The sequence below is a fragment of the Artibeus jamaicensis genome, unplaced genomic scaffold (assembly GCF_021234435.1).
Source record: "Artibeus jamaicensis isolate MK-2021 breed Jamaican fruit bat unplaced genomic scaffold, CSHL_Jam_final contig_415, whole genome shotgun sequence".
Classification (NCBI taxonomy): domain Eukaryota; kingdom Metazoa; phylum Chordata; class Mammalia; order Chiroptera; family Phyllostomidae; genus Artibeus; species Artibeus jamaicensis.
In genome coordinates, this window is record NW_026521823.1 from 34,629,941 (window position 1) to 34,650,754 (window position 20,814).

At 47.0% G+C, this 20,814-nt stretch overlaps 1 protein-coding gene across 1 annotated transcript in view; it reads right to left on the reverse strand.

The window, feature by feature from the left end:
* Positions 1 to 1,825: 1,825 nt before the first annotated feature.
* The window catches only part of UGGT2 (UDP-glucose glycoprotein glucosyltransferase 2), a 117,208-nt gene continuing 98,219 nt past the window's right edge, over positions 1,826 to 20,814 (reverse strand). Inside the window, exons 32-39 of the mRNA XM_037132502.2 lie at positions 19,023 to 19,121; positions 17,623 to 17,707; positions 13,035 to 13,217; positions 11,435 to 11,595; positions 10,727 to 10,841; positions 9,207 to 9,323; positions 4,707 to 4,830; positions 1,826 to 2,357 (exon numbers count right to left, since the gene is read on the reverse strand). Coding sequence (XP_036988397.2) covers positions 2,335 to 2,357; positions 4,707 to 4,830; positions 9,207 to 9,323; positions 10,727 to 10,841; positions 11,435 to 11,595; positions 13,035 to 13,217; positions 17,623 to 17,707; positions 19,023 to 19,121 — 907 coding nt within the window. The 3' untranslated portion in view covers positions 1,826 to 2,334. The remainder of the gene's footprint in view (positions 2,358 to 4,706; positions 4,831 to 9,206; positions 9,324 to 10,726; positions 10,842 to 11,434; positions 11,596 to 13,034; positions 13,218 to 17,622; positions 17,708 to 19,022; positions 19,122 to 20,814) is intronic.

A 20,814-nucleotide genomic window follows, 5' to 3' on the forward strand; every position in this document is an offset into this window, starting at 1 on the left:
TTTCTGCTTTCGGTTCCTTTGTCGTCTCTCGGGGAAGTCTGTTTTCCGGTGCCGTCTGACACGGGCTCCCAGACCGAGGCGGCGCGGGCTGCTTTACTCGAGCCCAGGGGCGGTCACAGCGCCAAAGGCGGAGAGGACACAGCCGCGGGCCTAGCGCAAGTCCTCGGAGGGCGGGGCGCCGCCCTGGGTGGGTCTTCAGTTTCAGCACAATTCACCCCTAACCCGGCCTTCTCTGAAGACTTGGCCCCTTTTACACTGTAGTTTGCACATTTCAGTTCGAGCCCTCAAAGGGGGGTGGGGGACACAGTGCCGCCGGTCTCAGTGTGATTTTTACCCACCACCAGCGGTGACTTCCCCCTCAAGTCCACTCTGCACACCTTAAACTGGAGGACGGCTAGAACGCTTATACAGACTTTCCACAAAGCTCAAAGCCGGCAAATCTGTAATCATAGCTGTGCAATATATGAGCAACCGGCTGTGGTCTGAAGGCAATGGAAATACCTGCCGCAGGCACACTGGCTGCTGGACGAACGAGGTGGCTCCCTATAAAACGCGCATAAATCCAGATGTTCAGACACCAGCTACCAGCCAGGTGGAAGTGAGACGCGCAGATTCAGCCATTCCCACCACGAGGCAGAAGCCGGGAAGGGGGCTGTCAAGGCTCCACGCTGCTCTGCAGAGTCGGCTTCGCTACGAAATGCAGAGTCTAGGGGCCTCGCACGGCAGCACTGAGCATGGCCGGGGGGGGGGCAGGTGCCCGTGCGGCCGATGCCTCCCCCACAGGGGTCGCACAGAGTGGAGCGGAGGCTGGCGCCATAAAGGAAAGCGAAGCACCGTCCTGCAGTTGGTGGGGGTGCTTCTGCCCCAAACCACCACCGGACCCCTACGGTGAGAAGCGCTGGAGCGCTGGGCCTTGGCCAGAGCTCCCAGCCTGACCTCTCACCTGGCCCAGGTGTAGCACCTGACTTTAAAGAGGAGTGAGCCGGAAAGCACCGAGGAGACGGTCACCTCGGGCCCACTGCCACTGCTGCCCTCGACAGCACCCCACAGGGTCCCTGGAACCACGGCGACAACCTCCCTCCACCAGGGCAGGCCACACGTGAGCACTCCGTGTAATATCAGTCACATGAACAAGTAATGCAGGCGTGAGCAGGAGAGGGGGAGGGCTGGGATCTCCATGAACCCTGAACGAAGCTGCTGGGAACAGGGTCCTTGTGGCAAGGACTCTGGTCTGTGTGGTCACACGGGGGAGTGGGCATGGCTGGATGAGCTCCAGGGAGCAAGAGTAGAGACTGCCAGCTGCTGGCTCACGGGGACCTGACTGCGGAGCTGTCCAAGACGGACTAGCCCGTCACTGTGCGGGGGCAGACAGTTCTCCATGGCCCCAAGGCACCACATAACAGGGCCTTGTGAGGGGCAGGCACGCCGGCTGGGGCCACCCTGCTGGGTGCTCCCCACACCTCACTTAGCAGTAGCAGCATCCAGGAGCTTTCACTCTCCCCTCAGCCCCATTACGTCAGCTTCCCCTGGGGACAGGTCCTAATGACAGTGAAGTCTCTCCCAGTCCCCGAGTGCTGTGGCTCCGGAACAGTCGGGTGGGTTTTAAACGCTGACTACTCCGACTCACCAGTTATTAGTACACAGCAGGAGGACACAGTTCACCTTCTCAGCTCAGTTTCTATAAAAGTAGCCAGTTGGTTTTTTTTAAAGGAATATATGCCCCATAAGCCCACAGATACCATTTTATAAAAGAAACATTAAAAATACAGATTCAGCATGAGATTAAAACATCAGTCGAGTTAAGATGAAATCAGTACAGTGCAACGATGCCTTCCGTTTACAGCCACAATTAAGGTGTAAATGGGCCCAATTTATTTTTATTATTCACAGACAACCGTGAGTCCTTTTCCTTTTTCAAAAGATAAACCAGAATGCTTCTCCAACTTGGAATGCATTTGGCGAACAAGAACACACACGGGCACCCAGCGCTGGCACACGCAAGGATGTGGACGGTCGGGCAAACCCCATGAGTCAGACGGGGCCTTGGGGGGCCACCTGGCTGAACGGCGCTTCAGCTGGTGCAAACACAGTGTTTGAGGCAGTCAGGAAAGAGGAGTAATCCAATTTTAAATACTCAGCGGTCATTTCTTGTATAACTTAAACTTACTCAATACACTAAGTACAGGTATTTTTAAATAATTAACTTTTTTAAATTGAAGGATATGTCACTGATCCTGTACGAAATTCCAAAAGTCTTAGCAGTAGTTCCACACTTTCCCAGCAGGTGGCAGAGTCCTCACCATTCTTCCATCTTCTCTGTCACAAAGGCCAATGCTAGAGTTCATCATGTGTCAAAACTGTAGTGGAGGAAAGTTTCTTTAGTTCTTGAGAAGCCTTTCCAATCAAATGAGCTCACATGTCACTGAGGTCAGGGGCACGGAAAAGCACAGCTGCCGACCGAGGACCCCTTCTGTTGTGGGTTTGGTACCCGTCTGCTTTACGAGACACGAGAGGAGCCGTGCACATCCCGGCATCTCCTTGACTGCACTGCATCCTACGTACTTGTCCTTGTCCCCTCCTGGAAGTGAGCTGCCCTGAGCCCGTGAGGACAAGGACCGCACCTCACTTATCTTTGTTCTCTCTAGGACCAGCACCTGCCTGGCAACGAGGGCCTTGAAAATGCTAATAGGCTGCTCGCCAAGCACAGAGCACCCTCTCACTGGTGTGACGGCAGCGAAGAGCAGAAGGGACGTGGGGAGGGGTCTGTCAGGCGCAGACAAAGGTCCTGAATGTGTGTGAGGTTCAACAACCGTGAAGGCTCTCAAGGGACAAAAGTGGGTTCTTCTCCTTCCACATCACTGACCTGTCACATGCTATTGATGTAAGAACACTGAGAATTTAAAGTGATATTTTCAGGTAGAAATTAATTAAAACAAAACAATGCACCCTGTGCCACAATTCGAGATGACAGGCGATGTGTCTGTCTTCACTCAACTCCACTTTGAAGATAATACAGACACACAGAAGGAAATCGCAGTGAGAGTGGGGGGTGGTTAGGAGCCGTCACCGGAGCGGAGCTGTCAGTGAATTTCTGGAAATGGAGGGCAGAATCTACAGCTAGACGCACGGACGCAGAGTGGGGCTGCACGGGTGAGCTGACGGAGAGGCCACCAGCCGAAGGCCTGGGCTGGAAAACCCGGCCCATCAGCCCCTCCCCCCCGTTCTGCGTGTCAGTGATGATCTGACAACCTGCTTGTCCCAAGAGAAAATGTAGAACCATTCTTGAAAATAAATGGAAAAATCTACTGGGTGGTGGGGGAGAGGGACAGAGAGAGGCAGACAGACGTGGGACATTTCTGAATGGGCAGCGGGGCTCTTGAGGAAAGCACCCTCCTGTGGCGTTTGGGGAGGGTGCTGTGTGGGAGGGGCTTTGGCCTGGTCCACGCCCACACGTGGGGGGGGGCCCTGCCAGGCCTTCCCCCTGCTGATGTGCCGAGAGCTCCAGTTAACCCTGACTCAGAGAAGAGGCTTCCTGGAGAGAGAGACAGACACGTTTCTGCCATGGCAGGGGGCACATGTGCCAGCCGTCTACGCCAACCTAACCTTTCATTCTTCAACGCGGACAAGTCTCAGGAAGCCTGAACGCAAAAGAAACAAGGACCCAGATGACCACACAAAACAACCCACCCAATGAACAGAAAGGTAAACCAAAAAAACTGAACAGATACTTAAAATAATTCTAATTCATAATTTCCTGAGATTTTAAGTGAAGTGAAGCCATAACACAAGAACGAACTGAACCTCAAAGGCAGCCAGCAGGGAAAAGAAAGTCTGTTGGGAATTAAGATGTGACTGCCCCCCTCGAAGACAAAGATGAAAAGAAGGGTTGAGGATGAAGTAAGATTTTCCCAGGACACCGAGCAAAGATGAGGGGATAAAAAAAGACAATACAACCACAGAAATTCAAAGGACATGAGCAACTGCTGTGAACAACTATACGCCAACAAACTGGGCAACCCGAAAGAAATGGGCACATTCCTTGAAACACACAACCTACCGACAATAAATCTGGAAGACACAGAAAATCAGAACAGACCAATCACTAACTAGTAAGGAGACTGAATCACTAATAAAAACCTTCCAACAAAGAAAAGTCCAGGAATGGATGGCTTCACTGGTGCATTCTACTCAACGTTTTAAATAAGAATTAATTCCAATCCTTTTCAAACACTTCCAGAAAACAGAAGAGAAGGGAACACTTTCAAACAGACTCTGCAAGGTCAGCATTACCCTGATACCAAAACCAGACCATAATGTCATAATTAAAGAAATTATAGGCCAATATCCCTGATGAACATAGATGCAAAAATCCTCAGCAAAATATTAGCAAACCGAATCCAGCGCTACACCAAAAGGACCACACGCCACGATACCGTGGGACTTACTCAGGGGAGGGAAGGAGGACCCGACCTCTGCAAAACACAGCACACCACATTAAGAAAATCAGGGTAAAAATCCAATGATCGTCTCAACAGACGCAGAAAATATTCGTAATGTCTTAGACATTCTTAGTAGAAATTCTGACCTCCTGGGTGGGCAGCTTCACTAAGAAGTAAAGCTTCACTAAGAAGTAAGTTTGTAACCTGCTCTGATGTGGTTTACCACAGCACGTGCCCCCCGTCCCCCCACGCAGAGCCAAGACTCACGTTCGTGCTTCCTGATTTGCAGGCGGTCCAGCAGGCGTCGGATCTCCGCATCATACTCCACCCACTCCGGGACGATCCTGGCTGCGGCCTTCAGTTTGGGCTCTTTTGTCTTGGGATTGTTGCACTGAAAGTTTCAATAAAGTGTTGTTAATAAGAGGCCATGCTCCAGAAACAGAGGAGATACTTGGGGACGCCGCTGGGTCACTAGAGGAAACAGAGACGATTTATAAAGAGTCCTAAGTGCTTGAAATACTGGCATCAGCTCAACAGGGACGAGATCAAGAGCAGTGACAAATCACAGCTTACATAAGCAAGAAATATTCAATGCAAATACCTCAATCAGAAGTTTAAACAAAAACTGTTTAAAGACCTGCTTGTGGTTCATAAGAAGTTTGTCAAACACTCCTGTGAAATGTTTGATGAGGGATCTAAATACACAGCCCACAGCAGACTATATTCATAAATATTTTCTTGCCTTTTCCTTGGACTAAAAACCTGGTTTAGTATACATTTTCCACAGACAAAAAACCATTTGTCTGCCTTTAGAAAGTCTTCAGTTTCTTTAGCAAAGGCACTCATTCCCCTTTCACATGCCTCTGCTCTAATTAGCAATTGTGATTTAAAAAATCAGCTGACTGGAACTCCGTTGTCACAACTCACAGCCGTGACATTCGCATGGTCATACACCTCCGTCCTCTCAGTCCCACTGACGAACAGAGGAAGACCCAAACATGTCACGTAACTGTGGGTGTGGGGGTCGGGGGGGGCGCATCTCAGTTTCTTCATGTACAAAGGGAGGGCATTAAAACAAGATCATTTCCAAGGCTCCGCTAGCATATGATCAATTTAAACTACTTTGCAATTGGCCCTACTGTAGAGTTTCTTGGGAAATTAAATGAAGTGTCAAAGGCAAAAAGTACAGAAGATGGTTGAGGAGGGTCTGATGCTGGATGAATGTGACCGTTTAGCTGACGAGAGCCGCTGATGGGCCGAACCTTAGCTGTGAGGACAGAGAGGCGTTGAGATGACCCCAGGCTATCCTGAGCGAAGTAAGGAATGGAGGTGCCCTTGACCAAGAGAGAGCATAAACTTCCTGAAGTCACCCGGCATCAACAGAAAATGCACCCTGAAGCTCACTTCTATGCGACATTTCCTTGTGGTTGCTGCCGAAATTTGATGCCCCCATTGCCTTATGGGAAAGCTATTAATTCTGAGCCATGAGCCTGCTGTCTTCACACTTTCCTCACCAGGTCTTTTCGGCTCATTCCGTTGTGAACTTTTTTCCTACAGTAACATATTCCTGAAGTAGTGGGAAATAGGATTTGCTTTGCAGAAATTAACTTTGTAGGCAATATGTTCTATAAAGATAATGAAACTATTTTCCCTGTTTTTGTGTCAGAAATGATTAAAATAAAACTACCATGTTTTCCTTAGTTTGTGTATGTGTGTGCTACAATTTTCTCCCTACCATCTATATCCATGTTGCTTAAATGGGGCTATCATGCCCCTTGGGGAGCTTCTGCCAGGTTTGGAGACTTTTTTGTTGTTGCTAGTCTCATCGGGGGGGTGGTGGGGTGCTACTGCCATCTAGTGGTTAGAGGCCGGGGATGCCGCTAACCACCCAGCAGCGCACGGGGCTCCACACAGAACCGTGAGGTCCCCAATGTCAGCGATGCCAGACTGAACACTCCTTACAGACATGGACAGTCTTTCCATCCCTACCACTGTTCACGCTTCTTCCTCCCCCAGTGCCATTTCCTTGGAAGTTTCTGCATTCCCTTAAGCTCCCCCCTCCCCAAGCTTGCTCACCAGCAGGTTCTCTGTGTCTCTGTGGGAGAGGTGGCTAGGCTGCCCAGCACGATTTAGGCTGCCTGCCCCTGCCCACGCAGACCTGTCGCTGGGGAGGAGCTGCCCGCCCAGGACCGAGGCTTCTCAGTTCTTCCTACGCCTGCGGGGGCCACCTGACCAAGGCCCGCAAGGTGCCCGGGCCTCAGGAGTCTGGGTGCACGTCCCTCGTTCCCCTTCCCTCACTGCAACTCACTGCCCAGCAGGAATGTCAGGAAACTGCACATGTGACTTAAACTTTCCTAGTAGCCACATGTGAACATGTAAAAGGAACAAGTGAAGTAAACTTCAATACTGCATTTTCTTTACCCAACATGTCCAAAATGTTGTCAGCCAACATGTAACCCACATAATAACTAGTAATGACATATTTTTACATTCTCTTTATTGTGGAGTCTTCCAAAACTGTATATTTTGTATCATGTAGCGCCTCTCAATGCAGACCAGCAACACGTAAGTGCTCAGTGGCCAGTGCGCCCCGTGGCCGTTGTACTGGGCAGATGGACCTGTGATGGCGGGTCCCGGGGATGAACACACCGCAGGCTGGATGGAGACTGGCCCCGAGTTCTGAGATGCAGGGGGCTACGCACTGAGAGGACACCCCCTTATACCTGCATCTGCGTGGGCGTGAACCCACGGACACGTGGGGTTTGTCACAGAGGCTCAAGTTAACCTGGGTCCTCCCGAAGACCCCAGGTGGGAGTCACAACCCATTACATTACAACACAACCTGAAACAACATCTTAGCTATGTTCAGTCGTGTTTTTGATCTCTCTTTAGAAAACTCCCTTGCTTCTAAACCCGAAACTCCAATTCGAAAGAATGTAAGCACCCCTATGTTCACTGCAATGTTATTTACAACCTCCAAGCTAGGGAAGCAGCCCAAGTGTCCATCAGTAGATGAGTGGCTAAAACAACTATGGGACAGTTACACAATGGAATACATAAAAAAGAAGGTAATCTTAGCCTCTGTGACAGCGTGGATGGACCTGGAGAACATCATGCTAAGCAAAATAAGCCAGTCAGACAAACACTATATGATCTCACTTATATGTGGAATCTAATGAACAAGATAATTTAACAAACGAAATTAAAACAGACTCACAGATACAGAACAGACTGGCAGCTGTCAGAGGGGAGGGTGTTTGGGGCCCTTGGGTGAACAAGGTGCAGAGATTAAGCCATACATACATATATCACAGACTCAGACAACAGCACGGTGACTGCCAGAGAGAAAGGGGGGTGAAGGAGTGGAGAGAGGTAAAGGAGGGGTAAATGGGGACTTGGGGTGATGGGCGCACAATGCAGGGTGCAGATGAGGTTTTGTTTGACTTGTATACCCATAGCGTTTTGCTAACCAATGGCACCCTAATAAACTCAGTGAAAAATTCCCTTCTTTCTAAATAGTGAAATCTCATTTCCTGCTGCTCCATTCTATCACCCACAATTGCGTTCTAACACGTTGGCTACTTTTTTCTATACATTTCTATGCACAGCTGGAACAACATCCCTCTATCTTATTGTTCTGTCTTATTTTGTTCAAAACTGTATGATTCTAATATTTAGACAGTTTACTCTTCAGTGAAGATCTTGTACACAAATATTTTATACTGAAGTTGGTACATAAAAACACTATGGTAAAAAAATATAATATCTTATAACTGTTACAGACAGTATAGTATGTGAGTTCTAGACAGAGAGTAAACTAGTTTGAAATATTCCATGTCTAGGAGAGTTAAACTGTAGCACAGTTAAATTTCTTAAAAGGAAAATTACGCAAAATATTTCTCAAAAATAAGGAAGGAAATAGACATGTACAGAATGATTTGAGTGAAGACATTATTTTGATCATCTTTATTTGGGAAAAATTTTGGCAGGAGCATTAAACTGCCGATTTGCTAGGACGGCGGCCAACTCGAACGTTTCACGGCTGCCGGCCTGTCTTCCAGGACCCTGAGCAGGAAGGCCCCCCGCGGCAGCCTGAGCCTGCCGTCCTCAGAGGGGCCTGCTCACAGGCGGGCCCTTGGGGACCTCAGAAGTGTTCCCCCCAGCCCGACACGAATGGCTCACTCTGTCTAATTTGTGCAAACGAGACAGGTTACGCCAAGTACCTGCCTCCCTTCTGGATGCTGGGAGGTGTGGGGCGTGCCAGGCAGATGGGGTGTTAGGTGAGCAGCGCCCAGTAAGAATCCTGGGCACCAGGCTTCCCACGCCTTCCCTGCCAGACACCACCTCACGCGTGTTGTGAGAACTTTCCCAGCTGAAGGCGGCCAGCCTGTCCTGCATGACTTCACTGGGGGGTGAGTGGCTGGGGGGGGCTCCTGGAAGTCCACACCTGGTTGCCTCTGATTTCACCCCACGTACCCTTCCCTTTGCTGCCTTTGCACTGTGCCCTTTCACTGGGATAAATCATGGTCACAAGTGTGACTATTCTCAGGCCTCGGCCGGGGTCCTTCTCGGCGGCTCATCAAAGATGGGGGTGGGTGTGGGGACCCCCCTGACACCGCCCTATACTTGCCACCCTCACTAAACACAACGGTGAATGACAGACCTAGCAGCAGGGCACCTGTGCGCACCATTCCCCTCGTGAAATGTGAAAGATTTCCGCCGGCCATTTCCGTATCTGCGCCGCGGAAGACGACCACAGACACTCACCAGGTCGATGGTCTTGGCTCTTTGTTTGGATTCGTCATCACACCAGGTCTCACACCACAGCCAATCCTGAGGCAGGGACTTAATGGCGACTTGGTAAATCATATTATTGGGAAGATCCTGCAGAAGAAAGGTGATTTAAACAAAGAGGTACAGAGATTAGAGTCGGAGCAAAAGAAGCTGAAGGTGACATTTCAATTATAAACCCTAAAAACATGTAAACCTGAGACATCTAGCTGTCATTCCATTCTCTATCCATGAGTCTCTGTTTTCCTTGTTCAGTTTGCTCATTAGATTCCGCATATGTGAGATCATATTTGTCTTTCTCTGACTGGCTTATTTCACTTAGCATATTGTTCTCCAGGTCCATTCATACTGGCACAAAGGGTAATTTTTTTCTTTCCCTCCCATGGTCATGTCCTAGTTGAGTCCTGTGATTTCAAATTCATGATCCCACTCTGACCACCTCTTGATTTTTGGCTCACTGCATCCAGTAGTCAGATAGCAATATCCTCTGATCACCATTCAAACCTCCGACCAGCTGATCCCATCACTACTTTGCCACGTCCCTCACCCCTTCACATCTGGGCTCCCCTCCTTACATAGCTAATTTCCATGGTTAATCACCGAAGTCAACGTGTTCAAAATCCTCTCGATTGCCTTACCCTTGTCTCACTTAGCTGTGCCCACTTGGCAAAATTATAGTCCTGGTTCAATGCAAACCTCTGCAATCATCCGTGCAGCTGAACATGCCTTGCACGACACACACACACACACACACACACACACACACACACACACACCACAGTCACTGCTGTCACTGTAGCCTCCTGAACACGAATCTCAAGGGGGACCTTCACACTGTGGAGCCATCACACACACAGTCTGTCCATGTGCGAGTCTTTGTGTACATGTGTGTTTTTATTTCTCCTGGGTAAATGCCTCCAAGTGGAGAGACTGGGCACATGGTAGGTGCAAATACGAATTTATGAGAAATCACCAAACTCTTTGCTGCAATGGCTGTCCCATTTTACATTCTCGTCAGCAACGTGTGTGACTTCCAACCACGGCACATCCTCATTAGCACATGGCGCAATCTCTTTAATGTTAACCATTCTAATGGGGGCATAAATTACTTACTGGTTAATTAGTAGGGACATGAAGAAAACAGTACCTGTTAGGTAAGACAGATGCCAGGCAGTAGCCGGATGGGGCAGAGACGGGGTCAGTTACCGTAAAGCTCAGAGAGACACGTGTGAACGACAATGGAGACGAGTAAGAAAAGGACGGGACACATGAGGTTGGGCAGGGAGTGGGGAGGAGAGGTTTTAGGGTGGAAAAGACAGAACACTATTCTTTTAAAAATGTGGAGCCTGAAGTTAAAAAATTCTAAGTCTAGACATCCGACAGAGGAGTCCATACAGAGAAGAGGCTGACACCATGGAGGTGTGAAGTTCGCCTGCGGAGACCCGGCGCAGTACCTGCCTGCGCACTGGCGGCCGGCCCAGGAGCGCCCCACTCACCTGGTCCAGGTTTGAAAGACTGTCTGGGTCCTGACTGAGCGCCTGGTACTGGCCCCGCAGCCTGTCCCCCGCCGCGATCTTCCGGAACCTCTGCAGGTCCACCACGTACAGGGCACTGCAAAGAGCGAGCGTTCCTTGGTAGGCTGCGTTATTCATGGAGTTTCACCTCCCCCAGCGCTTGTGTTGCGTAACGACAGTAACTTCAGAGACCCTTGCGGCTGGTCATGAAGCCTTCCATCAATGAGCTCCCAGTACCTAACCCTATTTCCAAGGGGTTCAAAGTTTGCTAATCCTGTTGGGACCCATGTCCTTTTAGAGCCACCTCAAATCTTTCCAAGACCTCACAAAACTCACGGTCCTACAAAACAGATGCAGATTTGGACAGGACCTTCATCCTGTCACCTCAGACCAAATGTAACCTGCTGTGGTGGCCAGGAGCATATATCATGGGCACCACACCACTCGGGTTTCGCTCGACTCAGTTATGCAAGCCCAGGTAAGGGCCGTGTGCCTCTGTTTCATGTCCACAGTTGGCACAACAGCAGTGTCTCAAAAGGTGATCGCACACGTGAAATCTCATCAGAGCAACTGGCCTGGACCGGCACAATGCAACTGGCTGCCGTGATTGTGTAATTACTGAGACAACAAAGTATTAGAGATTCGGTAAGTCATTTCTGTGCTAAAAGGTAGGAGGACACATTTTCTTACCTGATGTGGTATTTCCTTCTTAAAAGATGGGCTGCCCAATACCCCTTTTTCCAGAAACGATACCCATCCATGTCGGTGCGGCTGTCACAGAACGGGGTATACCCGTAAGGGGCTCCGTCCAGGTCGAAGTCGCGAAGCTCTTTCAGGTCGTGCCTCACAATCTGCATCATTAAAAGGGTTGCCCTGCTGGGGAGGACTCTGCTGGTGAGGACTCTGCTGGTGAGGACTCTGCTGGGGAGGACTATGAAACCACACGAGCCCCTTGCACGGGACTCTCGGACCCGACCGCCCTCACTGCAGAAACACAGGGCGCTGCACCTCCCTCACGGGTCTTCCAGGTCTCGTGCTTCCATTTCTTTCTCTTGTCCTCACAGACGAAAAGAAGCCTGACATTTATACGCCTAGTCTATATGACAGGGGTCTCCCTCGTTAGTAAGAATAATTTACTACATCATTGTCATCAACATCCTGAGTATTTTAAACAAAATGTGTTTTGGGAAGGAACTAAATATTAGACAAGTGCACAGCTCTAAGTTTCTTAGGGAATGGATTATTAACTCAAAAGATCATTTTTATGATAAATCTCTATTATTGTGTATTGGCAAATATTAGTTTGAGTCATAAGAAAAAATCTCCTGATTATCTTCAATGGCTTTAATGCATAATGTTTTTAAGCTTCATTTTTTAATAGTCACTAGCCTGCTGGTATATATTGCAGGCAGACAGGAGGAATACATTTTGTTACACGGTATGTTTGGAAATGCTAAGTTCACCACCCACACTTACCTGCTTTCTTAGTTTTTAATTATAATGATTCACTTTTAGCATTTTGAAAAATAATACAAAAATAGAGTTCACAAATATAAGTAAAACCTGATACTGAATTTGAAAATATAACTGTGTCCTAAATATAAATGCTAATCATACATTTAATTTATATAACGTTGATATTTACATAATACTTGTTTTTTTCTTAGAAATTTAAATCAGAGCAGTTAATGAAAACATTTTTTGGCATTAATGACTGCAAAGGTATGCAAGGAGTAATGGGAAAAGTCACTGCAATGTCTAAATATGCAAATTTTGAAAGCTGAGAATCATGATGGTTTTGGGCCAAATCTGGGACGCCTGCCTGCCCCGTAAGTGGGAGAATAATGAGGCTGGCTCTGACTGCACGCCAGACAACGTGTGGGGGGGGGGGAAGGTTGGGTGGAACTGCTAACTCTTCCAGCAGGAACGGCTCATTTTATGCAAATATCCACTTATATTCACAGGAAATCATCTAACTTTTATTATGATTAACATAAGTATTTATTTTTAATAGCAAAATTTAAAAAAAACCCCTCTACTTCAGCAAGAAAACCGCTATGTCCTAAATAACAAATGGTACTTCTTCTAAAACCTTTGATTTTCCTGGAATTCTGACAGTTCTTTAAAAATCATGCTTTGCTTTTGTATCACAACCATGTATCACATGTTTATGCAGCAGGACAAAATGATGATGAAAAATACCAGCAACATAAATTGAGTCCCTATACTCAGACAGAAGAAGTATAAAACAAGTGTAAGTACTGATAAAAACAAAAGTTAATCTTATTACCTGGTCGGCATCAACAAAAATGATTTTGTCCACTGCCAGCGGAAAAAGGACATCGAGGAAAAGAATTTTGTAGCCCCAAATGATCCTTTGCTTCTCTGTCTGCTGACGGAGCCAGCGGGGCCACTTGTACTGGACCAGCTCATACTGGAACCCATACTCCTGCGCCATGTGTGGGATGACCTCCTACAAACACACATGTGCAAAGCAAAGAAAATCTTCAGGGGAGAAAAAGCAGTTTTTGTTTTAGAGGAAACACCATCATATTAGAAGGCAGAGTTCACTGTACAATTGTTACAAACAAATTGGTAAGTGTCTAAATACTGCTTCTACAAGCTACACATATTAGTAAGAAATGTGAAAATGCTGGCAAATAGAAAGAGACAAGCACACATTAAACTGTATCATTAAATGACATCAAAAACAGGCATATTACATTAATTAGCAAGCTTAACTAAGCTAAACGTTCCTGTATTTTCCCAGCTAAGGACAGACTTGAGGACACCGACTACGTATAGCAGGATGCGCCTCAGGGTCCTGCGACCACCGTGCATCACAGGCTCCACACACGGAGAGGCAAAGGTGGGTTCGCAGTTGCTCGTACAGAAGGCAACAGAGCAATTAACAACTAACACAAGAACAAGCCGTGTAGAGGGTCCCCACAACCGTGAACGTGCTTTCACCCAACCCTGTAAACACCAACATGTTTGTTCAGGGAGACGGAGGATGTGCAAACAACACAAAATGAGTTATAATCAATGAATCAGATTCTCTACATCAGTTTCATGTTTGAGATTCATGCCTAGTTAATTCAATGATCAACAATGCAAGGTAGCTATTGTGGTGTGAATATTATCTGTTTGATTTAGTGTCTTACAGGCTTAGAGCACCTTGCTCTGTTTAAACCAGAGCAGTTAATGAGACACAGGGCCAGTTAAGTTTGGCTTCAGAGCCCACAAGCGGAGAGGGAGGGTGATGAAGGAGAGGGGAACGACGGGCCAGCCAACCTAACATCTGCAGACATCTCCTCGGTTCTCCTCTGTAGCCAGTATCTGTTGACACGCTTGGTTTCATGTTCTCCCTGCTTTTGTAGGAGCAATGTAGATTTAAACTGCGTTCCTTACAGTAAGCACTGCTGAATTGAACTGTGACTTTATGGCTAGACCAGCTTCTAGGGATCATTACTTTGGTTTCAAAATTTTTTAAAAAATCAGAACAAATTTAAAAACCTTTTGTTATTCAGCAAATATATACTTAAAAACATTCCCTGAACACGCACTGTATGCCAGGCACTGTTCTAGATCACGGGGATATGGTAGTGAACGAAGCCGATACAAATAACAGCCCTCACAGACTTCCATTTCAGAGGTCACAGACAGAAAATAAGTGAAGTCAGTAATTTATCTGTAGACAATAGTGTCACGGAAAAAATAAAACAAGAAAGGAATAGTGGCAGATCACAGGGACCGTAATTTTACGTAGTGCGGTCAGGAAAGGGTTACTCCCTAAGCAGACACGATTTAGCACAGACTGGCAGGAAAGCGGGACTTCTTCCAGTTAGAGGGAAAGGGTCTGGGGCAGCAGTGCCTTGTTGCTCTATCTGGCTGCTCGGCCCAGACACGGATGCAGGTGTTTCCAGGTTGTAGAAGTTCACCACAGCTGCACACTTAGCATTTGCACACATTGTAATTCACCGAAAAGTTGAAAAGATAGAAATTTTGAGGGAAAGCAATAGCATCACAAAGGAAGGAAATATTCATTCAGACACGGTGATGACTTCTGACCACGTGGTGAGATAAGACTCACCTGGACACGGCACTGGATTTCCAGTGAACGCCATTCCCGCTACGAGACTCTGGATAGTGTTACCTCGGTTCACGCAGCGCTAGGTCCCCACCTGCCTAGTAGGGCCACATGTGAGACTCAGGGAAAAGCTGGCACAACTGCTTGGTTATGTTTATGGATCTTTCGCAGGAGGCAGCAGGCCTGGCGGGGGCCGAGAGGCGGCTCTGTAAGGGTTCAGGGCCTGGGCTTGGAGGCTGGAAAGCTTGAGTTCAGATCTCAGCTATGTTCCAGGTCAGCTGTTCGATCTTGGGTCTGGGCCATAAAGGACACATCTTTCTTTAAAAAAAAAAAAAAAAAAAAAGGGCATGGTCCTTTTGCCCCTGGCTCCGGGGAGGTAACTTCTACCCTTGGGATATTCTGCCTAATAAGAATGCCTTTATTTATCTGGGCACCTTAGTCCATGACAAACCATCTGTCCACAGATGTGACTTACAGTGGGGACCTCAGGCCACCAGAAATCAGCTCAACCTCTAGGGGAGCTGGAGGCTGAGGTCAGCCACAGTATCCATCAGGTGGGACTCCGTGGCCAACCCCCCAAAAAACTCTGAAAACCAAAGTCTGAGTGAGCTTCTAGTGGCAGTTCTCCATAGGATTCTCACACATTTTTTTTGCTGGGACAAATGAGCTCTGTCCGCCTGCCTCCAGGGGGCGACGACAACTGGAAGCTCTGGGTCTGGGCTTTGTCCTGTGCGTCTCTTCTTCCCTGACTTTGCTATGGCTCCTTTTCCCGTGGTAAACGAAACCCGTGACTGTGACTGCTTTTCTGCGTCCTGTGAGTCCCACTGGAGACTTACAGGACAGAGGGTGCTCTCTGACACCGCCGGACTGTGTGGGCCAGCGGTGTCCCTGCCAAGCCAGAGTTTCCTGGCGACAGGATGTTACCAGCACAACTGAACACTGAAGGCAGCTGGCACCGTGCCTGGCAGTATTAAAGAATAAAAATACGGTTGGCTATTTTATTTCTGTTTTTACCACTGGTTGGGGTCTAGAAAAAAAGGACTTCTTTGAATTGCTGCTAAAGGAGGCCCTGACTTTCATGGAATCTGACTACTTTGCAGTGAGAATAGGAAGCACTTTGCAGCAGGACTGTGGGGGTGAGTCAAGTGTAACAGACATTGGCCATCTGAAAACTCCTAATACAAAGGGCCTCGCGCTCCTGGATACAGTGCCCAGCCATCATGGCAGAGAGCTGCTTTACCCTCGTACCACCGCACTGTGGTCTACGGTGCAGTGTTCACATTTTCCTGATACTGTTGCTACCCACCTTTGTGAAAAGAATGTAATTATTTTATTTTTTAAAAAGATTTTATTTATTTTTAGAGAGAGAGGAAGGAAGGGGGGAAGGAAGGGAGAGAAACATCAATGTGTGGTTGCCTCTCACACACCCTCTACTGGGGACCTGGCCTGTAACCCAGGCATGTGCCCTGACTGGGAATTGAACTAGCTACCCTTTGGTCTGCAGGCTGGCACTGAAACCACTGAGTCACACCAGCCAAGGCAGAATCTAATTCTTTTTACTGACAACCTGTACATATTTTCTATTGCCAAATTTTATGTAATTATTCACCATCATGAAAAACCACTCATATTTCTAATTTTGAGTTTACTTAAAAATAAGCTATCTCCTGCTGTCCTTTTAAATACTTCCTTAAATAAAAATGGCATAGAAATTTTTAAGCTAGATTTAAAAATTGATTAAAAATAGTAATTTGCCCTGGGGGTGTGACTCAGTTGGTTGGAGCGCCGTCCTGTAAACCAGTAAGTTGTGGGTCTGATTTCCAGTCAAAGCATATGCCTAGGTTGTGGGGTCAGTTCCCTGGTCCAGGTGTGCTGGGAACCGGTCTGCCTGGTTTCAGGAATTGTGATTACCCGCCATGGCTAAGGATGAGTGAGCAACCTCCGAAATGTGAGCCACAGGAGATAAAGCTTGTCTCTGGTCGCTCCCCAAAAGCATGGTCGATGTTGATGACGGGTAGGACTCCTCACAGTGAGGGGCAACCTAAGCCAGACTCGATCACTTGGGAGGCCATCATGGAAGGACTTGGGGGGGCGGTGACAAAGAGGAAGCAATGGACCCTTGCCCCCTGGCTATGTGACATAGCCTGAGTCCCCTTGTTCTCTGGGAGAAATCTGGCATAAGAAAGAATTCCTGAAAGTCCTGTGAAACCCGCTTTGCTAAGAGTGCTTTCATTCATATGTCAAGTGTCCAAGAGGAAATGAATATGTCTCCCAAAGTTTCTGCAAACCTCCTTTCCTGACAGACACTGACTCAGACTAAGCACTCAGATTTCTTTGAAATGTTATCTACTGTTTGATCCTTGCCACCCTGTATTCCTGTGTATTACAACCCAATAAAAGCCCCTGGAGGAAGGGGCCCGAGGCCTTTTTTGTCTGTGAAACTGGCCACCTCTCCTCCCCAAACAGATCATGTCTTGGTAGTGTTTACTTTTATCCGTGGTGGACAGGGGGCACTTGAGGGCAAAATCGCCCCAACACAGGTGTACATGAGAGGTGAATGACAAATGATTCTCTCTCCCATTGATGTTTCTCTCCCTTTCTCTTTCCCCCTCTCTCTAAAATCAATAAGCATGTACTCAATGAGGGTTAAAAAAGAAAATTAAAAACAGTAGTAATTTGAGCAAACATACTTTTCAACCCATTCTGAAGTTACATGAACTTATGACACTCTAGAGAATTTACTACTCAGACATCAACCACTCTCTAACACGAAGACTGATGCACTTACTTTAAATGTCGGCGAGAGGTAGTTCTTTAGGAACCAGAACTTCACGGGTGTCCGGGTGTTACGTAAGACAGACAGCATCATGATTCTGCGTGAGAGAACGTTGGACCGGCCAGGTTAACAGTGATGGTTCATCCTACTTTCCGTGAGGCTTTTAAACATGTAGAGGCGTTGTTAGAAAGAAGCTGGGCCCAATGTGTAGTGAAGAAGTAGACCTTCAAATATTATGGCTGCTCATCAAGTAGATGATGTACAAGGATTTAGACTTGTGGAGGGTTCCTGACCTGTGATGGTTCGACTTGGGAATTTTCAACGTTACGATGTGCCCAAGTGTTCAGCAGAAACTGTCCTCCAGACTTTGAACTCCGATCTTCCCTTAGGCTAGCGACACGTGGTTTATACTCTGCAGGGAGCTGGGCAGTGGCAGGACAGGACTCTGTCTAACTGTATGTGGGCAGATGTGGGTGTTCTGAGCACGTGTAAGGTCGGCTAGGCTAAGCCATGACGTCCTGTAGGTTATTAAATGCAGTTTCAAATTACAATATATTCCACTTATGACGGGGTTACTGGGGCATAAGCCCATGGTAAGACAAGGGGCATCTGTACATGTACACTACTGTACTGGATGCAGACTGAACTGTTTGCGTTTGCTCACTCCAGCTGACAAAGAACGAAGCTTGTCTGGAGTAGTCTCACGGAGCTGAACCGCAGTCTAACACGGGCTCTTCTGCCGCATCAACAGCGCAGTGTGAGACGCTGGACGGCCCGAGTGATCTGCCTACACTGATCCCATCACCACACGGGCACTTGCTTCGCTACTCTAGACTTGGGACTGCGGGAGGTACAGATACACCTGAAGTTCCACCTTAAACACATGTGCAAACATTCTGAGGCATCCTCTGTGATCCTTCTGTATAAAGGACTGTTTAAAAAACCAGCCCTTTGCAAATATGCTTTCCACCTCTGACTGCCATACCTTCTTTCCTTAAAACAGAACAAGGCATTTCCTTCATTGGAAAAGAGAAATTTACAATATATACTTTTTATCAGTGTTGTTATAAAATATGTCCATTTTGTAGTCTTAAATAATATCAGTTTTCCAAATCAATCAAACTCATGAAATCTCATTGAAAAAAAATACCTCCTTCTTAATTTTAGGTTTAAAAAAAGCAAGGTGTAGAACAATATATACATTTTACTATTTGGGCAAAAAAAGTTAAAAATGTATTTGCTTGTCTACACATATCTTGGGCAGGATATGAATATTTATATTATATAATATTGGTTCCCTATGGAAAAGTGGGAGATTTGTTTCACTGTAATTTTATTCTTTTAAACTTAAATTCTTTTTCAGCTAAGTAAATGTATTTACTTTAGAAAAATTAGATAAAAAATATACCTACCTTAAAAAGCGTTCATATAAATGTCCAGAAGCCACTGAGAAAATATTCAGAATGTCTGTTTCTTTTTCATCTTTTTCTTTATGCCAACTTCTTGTGAAACTTGGAATAAAAAAGTAGTGATTGGCAGTTTCTAAATATACATCTGCAAACTTTATATACTTACACACTAATCTGATAAACAATAAAAATAGGAATATCTTTCAAATTAAAGTTTTTACACTGAAACACATTCTAAAAACGATGACTTATTAATACTAAAACATGTGACGCTGTAACAAAGTCTATGGTTTTTAAACATTTAAAACACGGAGTGCAATTATATTGTGGCCAGGTTAATGAAGCAACAGCTTTGAATCATTCTGCATTACAAATGTCGTCTGAGAACAGAGAGAGAGAGAGAGAGAGCACGAGCATGCCGCGGCCACACACATGTTGAGATTTTGCGCAGGCCGACCGTGGGGGCAGGAACAGACAGACAAGTGTGCACCCACTCCCCGGAGGGCGTCTTCCTATGTGGTCACGGGCAGGCCCTTGAGTGCTGGCAGCACGACTACCCCAGGACAACACGCCACACAAGGGGCCTACAACGTGGAGCTCCTCTGGCCAGTGACAGTCCCCGCTCGGTACAGGCCACGGGGCCTCTGGTGCTGTGGGCGCCTCTGGGAGGACCACGTGGGCCCCGAGGGGCACACCCGCCCCCTGGCTGCTTCTGCGCCCAGCTGTCCTCTGCACCAGTGTTTGGACACAGACCCGCCTTTCACATGCCCCGTCTCACGCACAGAAGTGGCTGAATGTCTTATTTAAGGTATTCATTTTTCACCATTTCTTTTTTTACCCATTTAAAATGTATACAATTAAAAGCCTTGCTTTTATAAGCACAGATATTTAAAATGACAATTTGTAAAATTTGGAAAACTAAACAATTTATAATTTCCATTCAATATATTTTGCCAAGTAGAAATTGCTGTAACAGAAACATTTTTCAGATCTTTTCTTATAGTTATCTCTCAAACAGAAAAAACTCAAGTTGATTCGGTGTGGGGAGAAATTACTAAGATAAAACTAAGACTAAAAAAGCAAAAGCACTGTGATAGAACCAACACTTAAGACATTTGGAGGAGTGGCCATCTCCACCAGGAAGCGCTGTTTTGCTTTGGCCTCCTCCCTGCACAGCAAGTGGCTGTGTTGCAGGGGACGGCTGTCTTCGTTGGTTCTTAGCGCCCTCTTCTGGCTGGAACGGGAGCTCATGGACTGACACTCTGAACGCTCCGATTGTTTCACTGCCCCACCAAACACACCTCCTCTTCATCTCCAACGGAGTGGCCTGGGGCCCTTCTCCAGCAGCAACTCCTCCAGTGCATACACACTGTCACAACACCACAGTCCTTCTCACCAACCAAGGGGGCTAATGGAAAAAGGGGCCTAAACTGGGCAGAACCCAAATGATGGGAGTGCTTTTGATCATGCAACAAAATCTGCTCGGGCTGTTGAATCTACTTGGCCTCAAATTTCTATCTCTTAGCCTTGACCATGTAATCAATGGTTCTTCACCAAAATCAAATTAAGTTCAGATCTCTAATACGGACGGACTTTCAAAATTCCCTACAATGTGGATCTATGGCAGCTTTTGTTTTTGCTGGATCAACGTCCTCCCCACTTGAGTCACAATACGCTGCTGTTGCCAGGGGAAGGCTTCCTGCCTCCACCCTCATTCCAGGAGGTTTAGGTGGGACAGGCCTTCTCACTGACTCTACAACGAGGCACGTGACCCCAGTGCGGTCGGTCAGTGTCA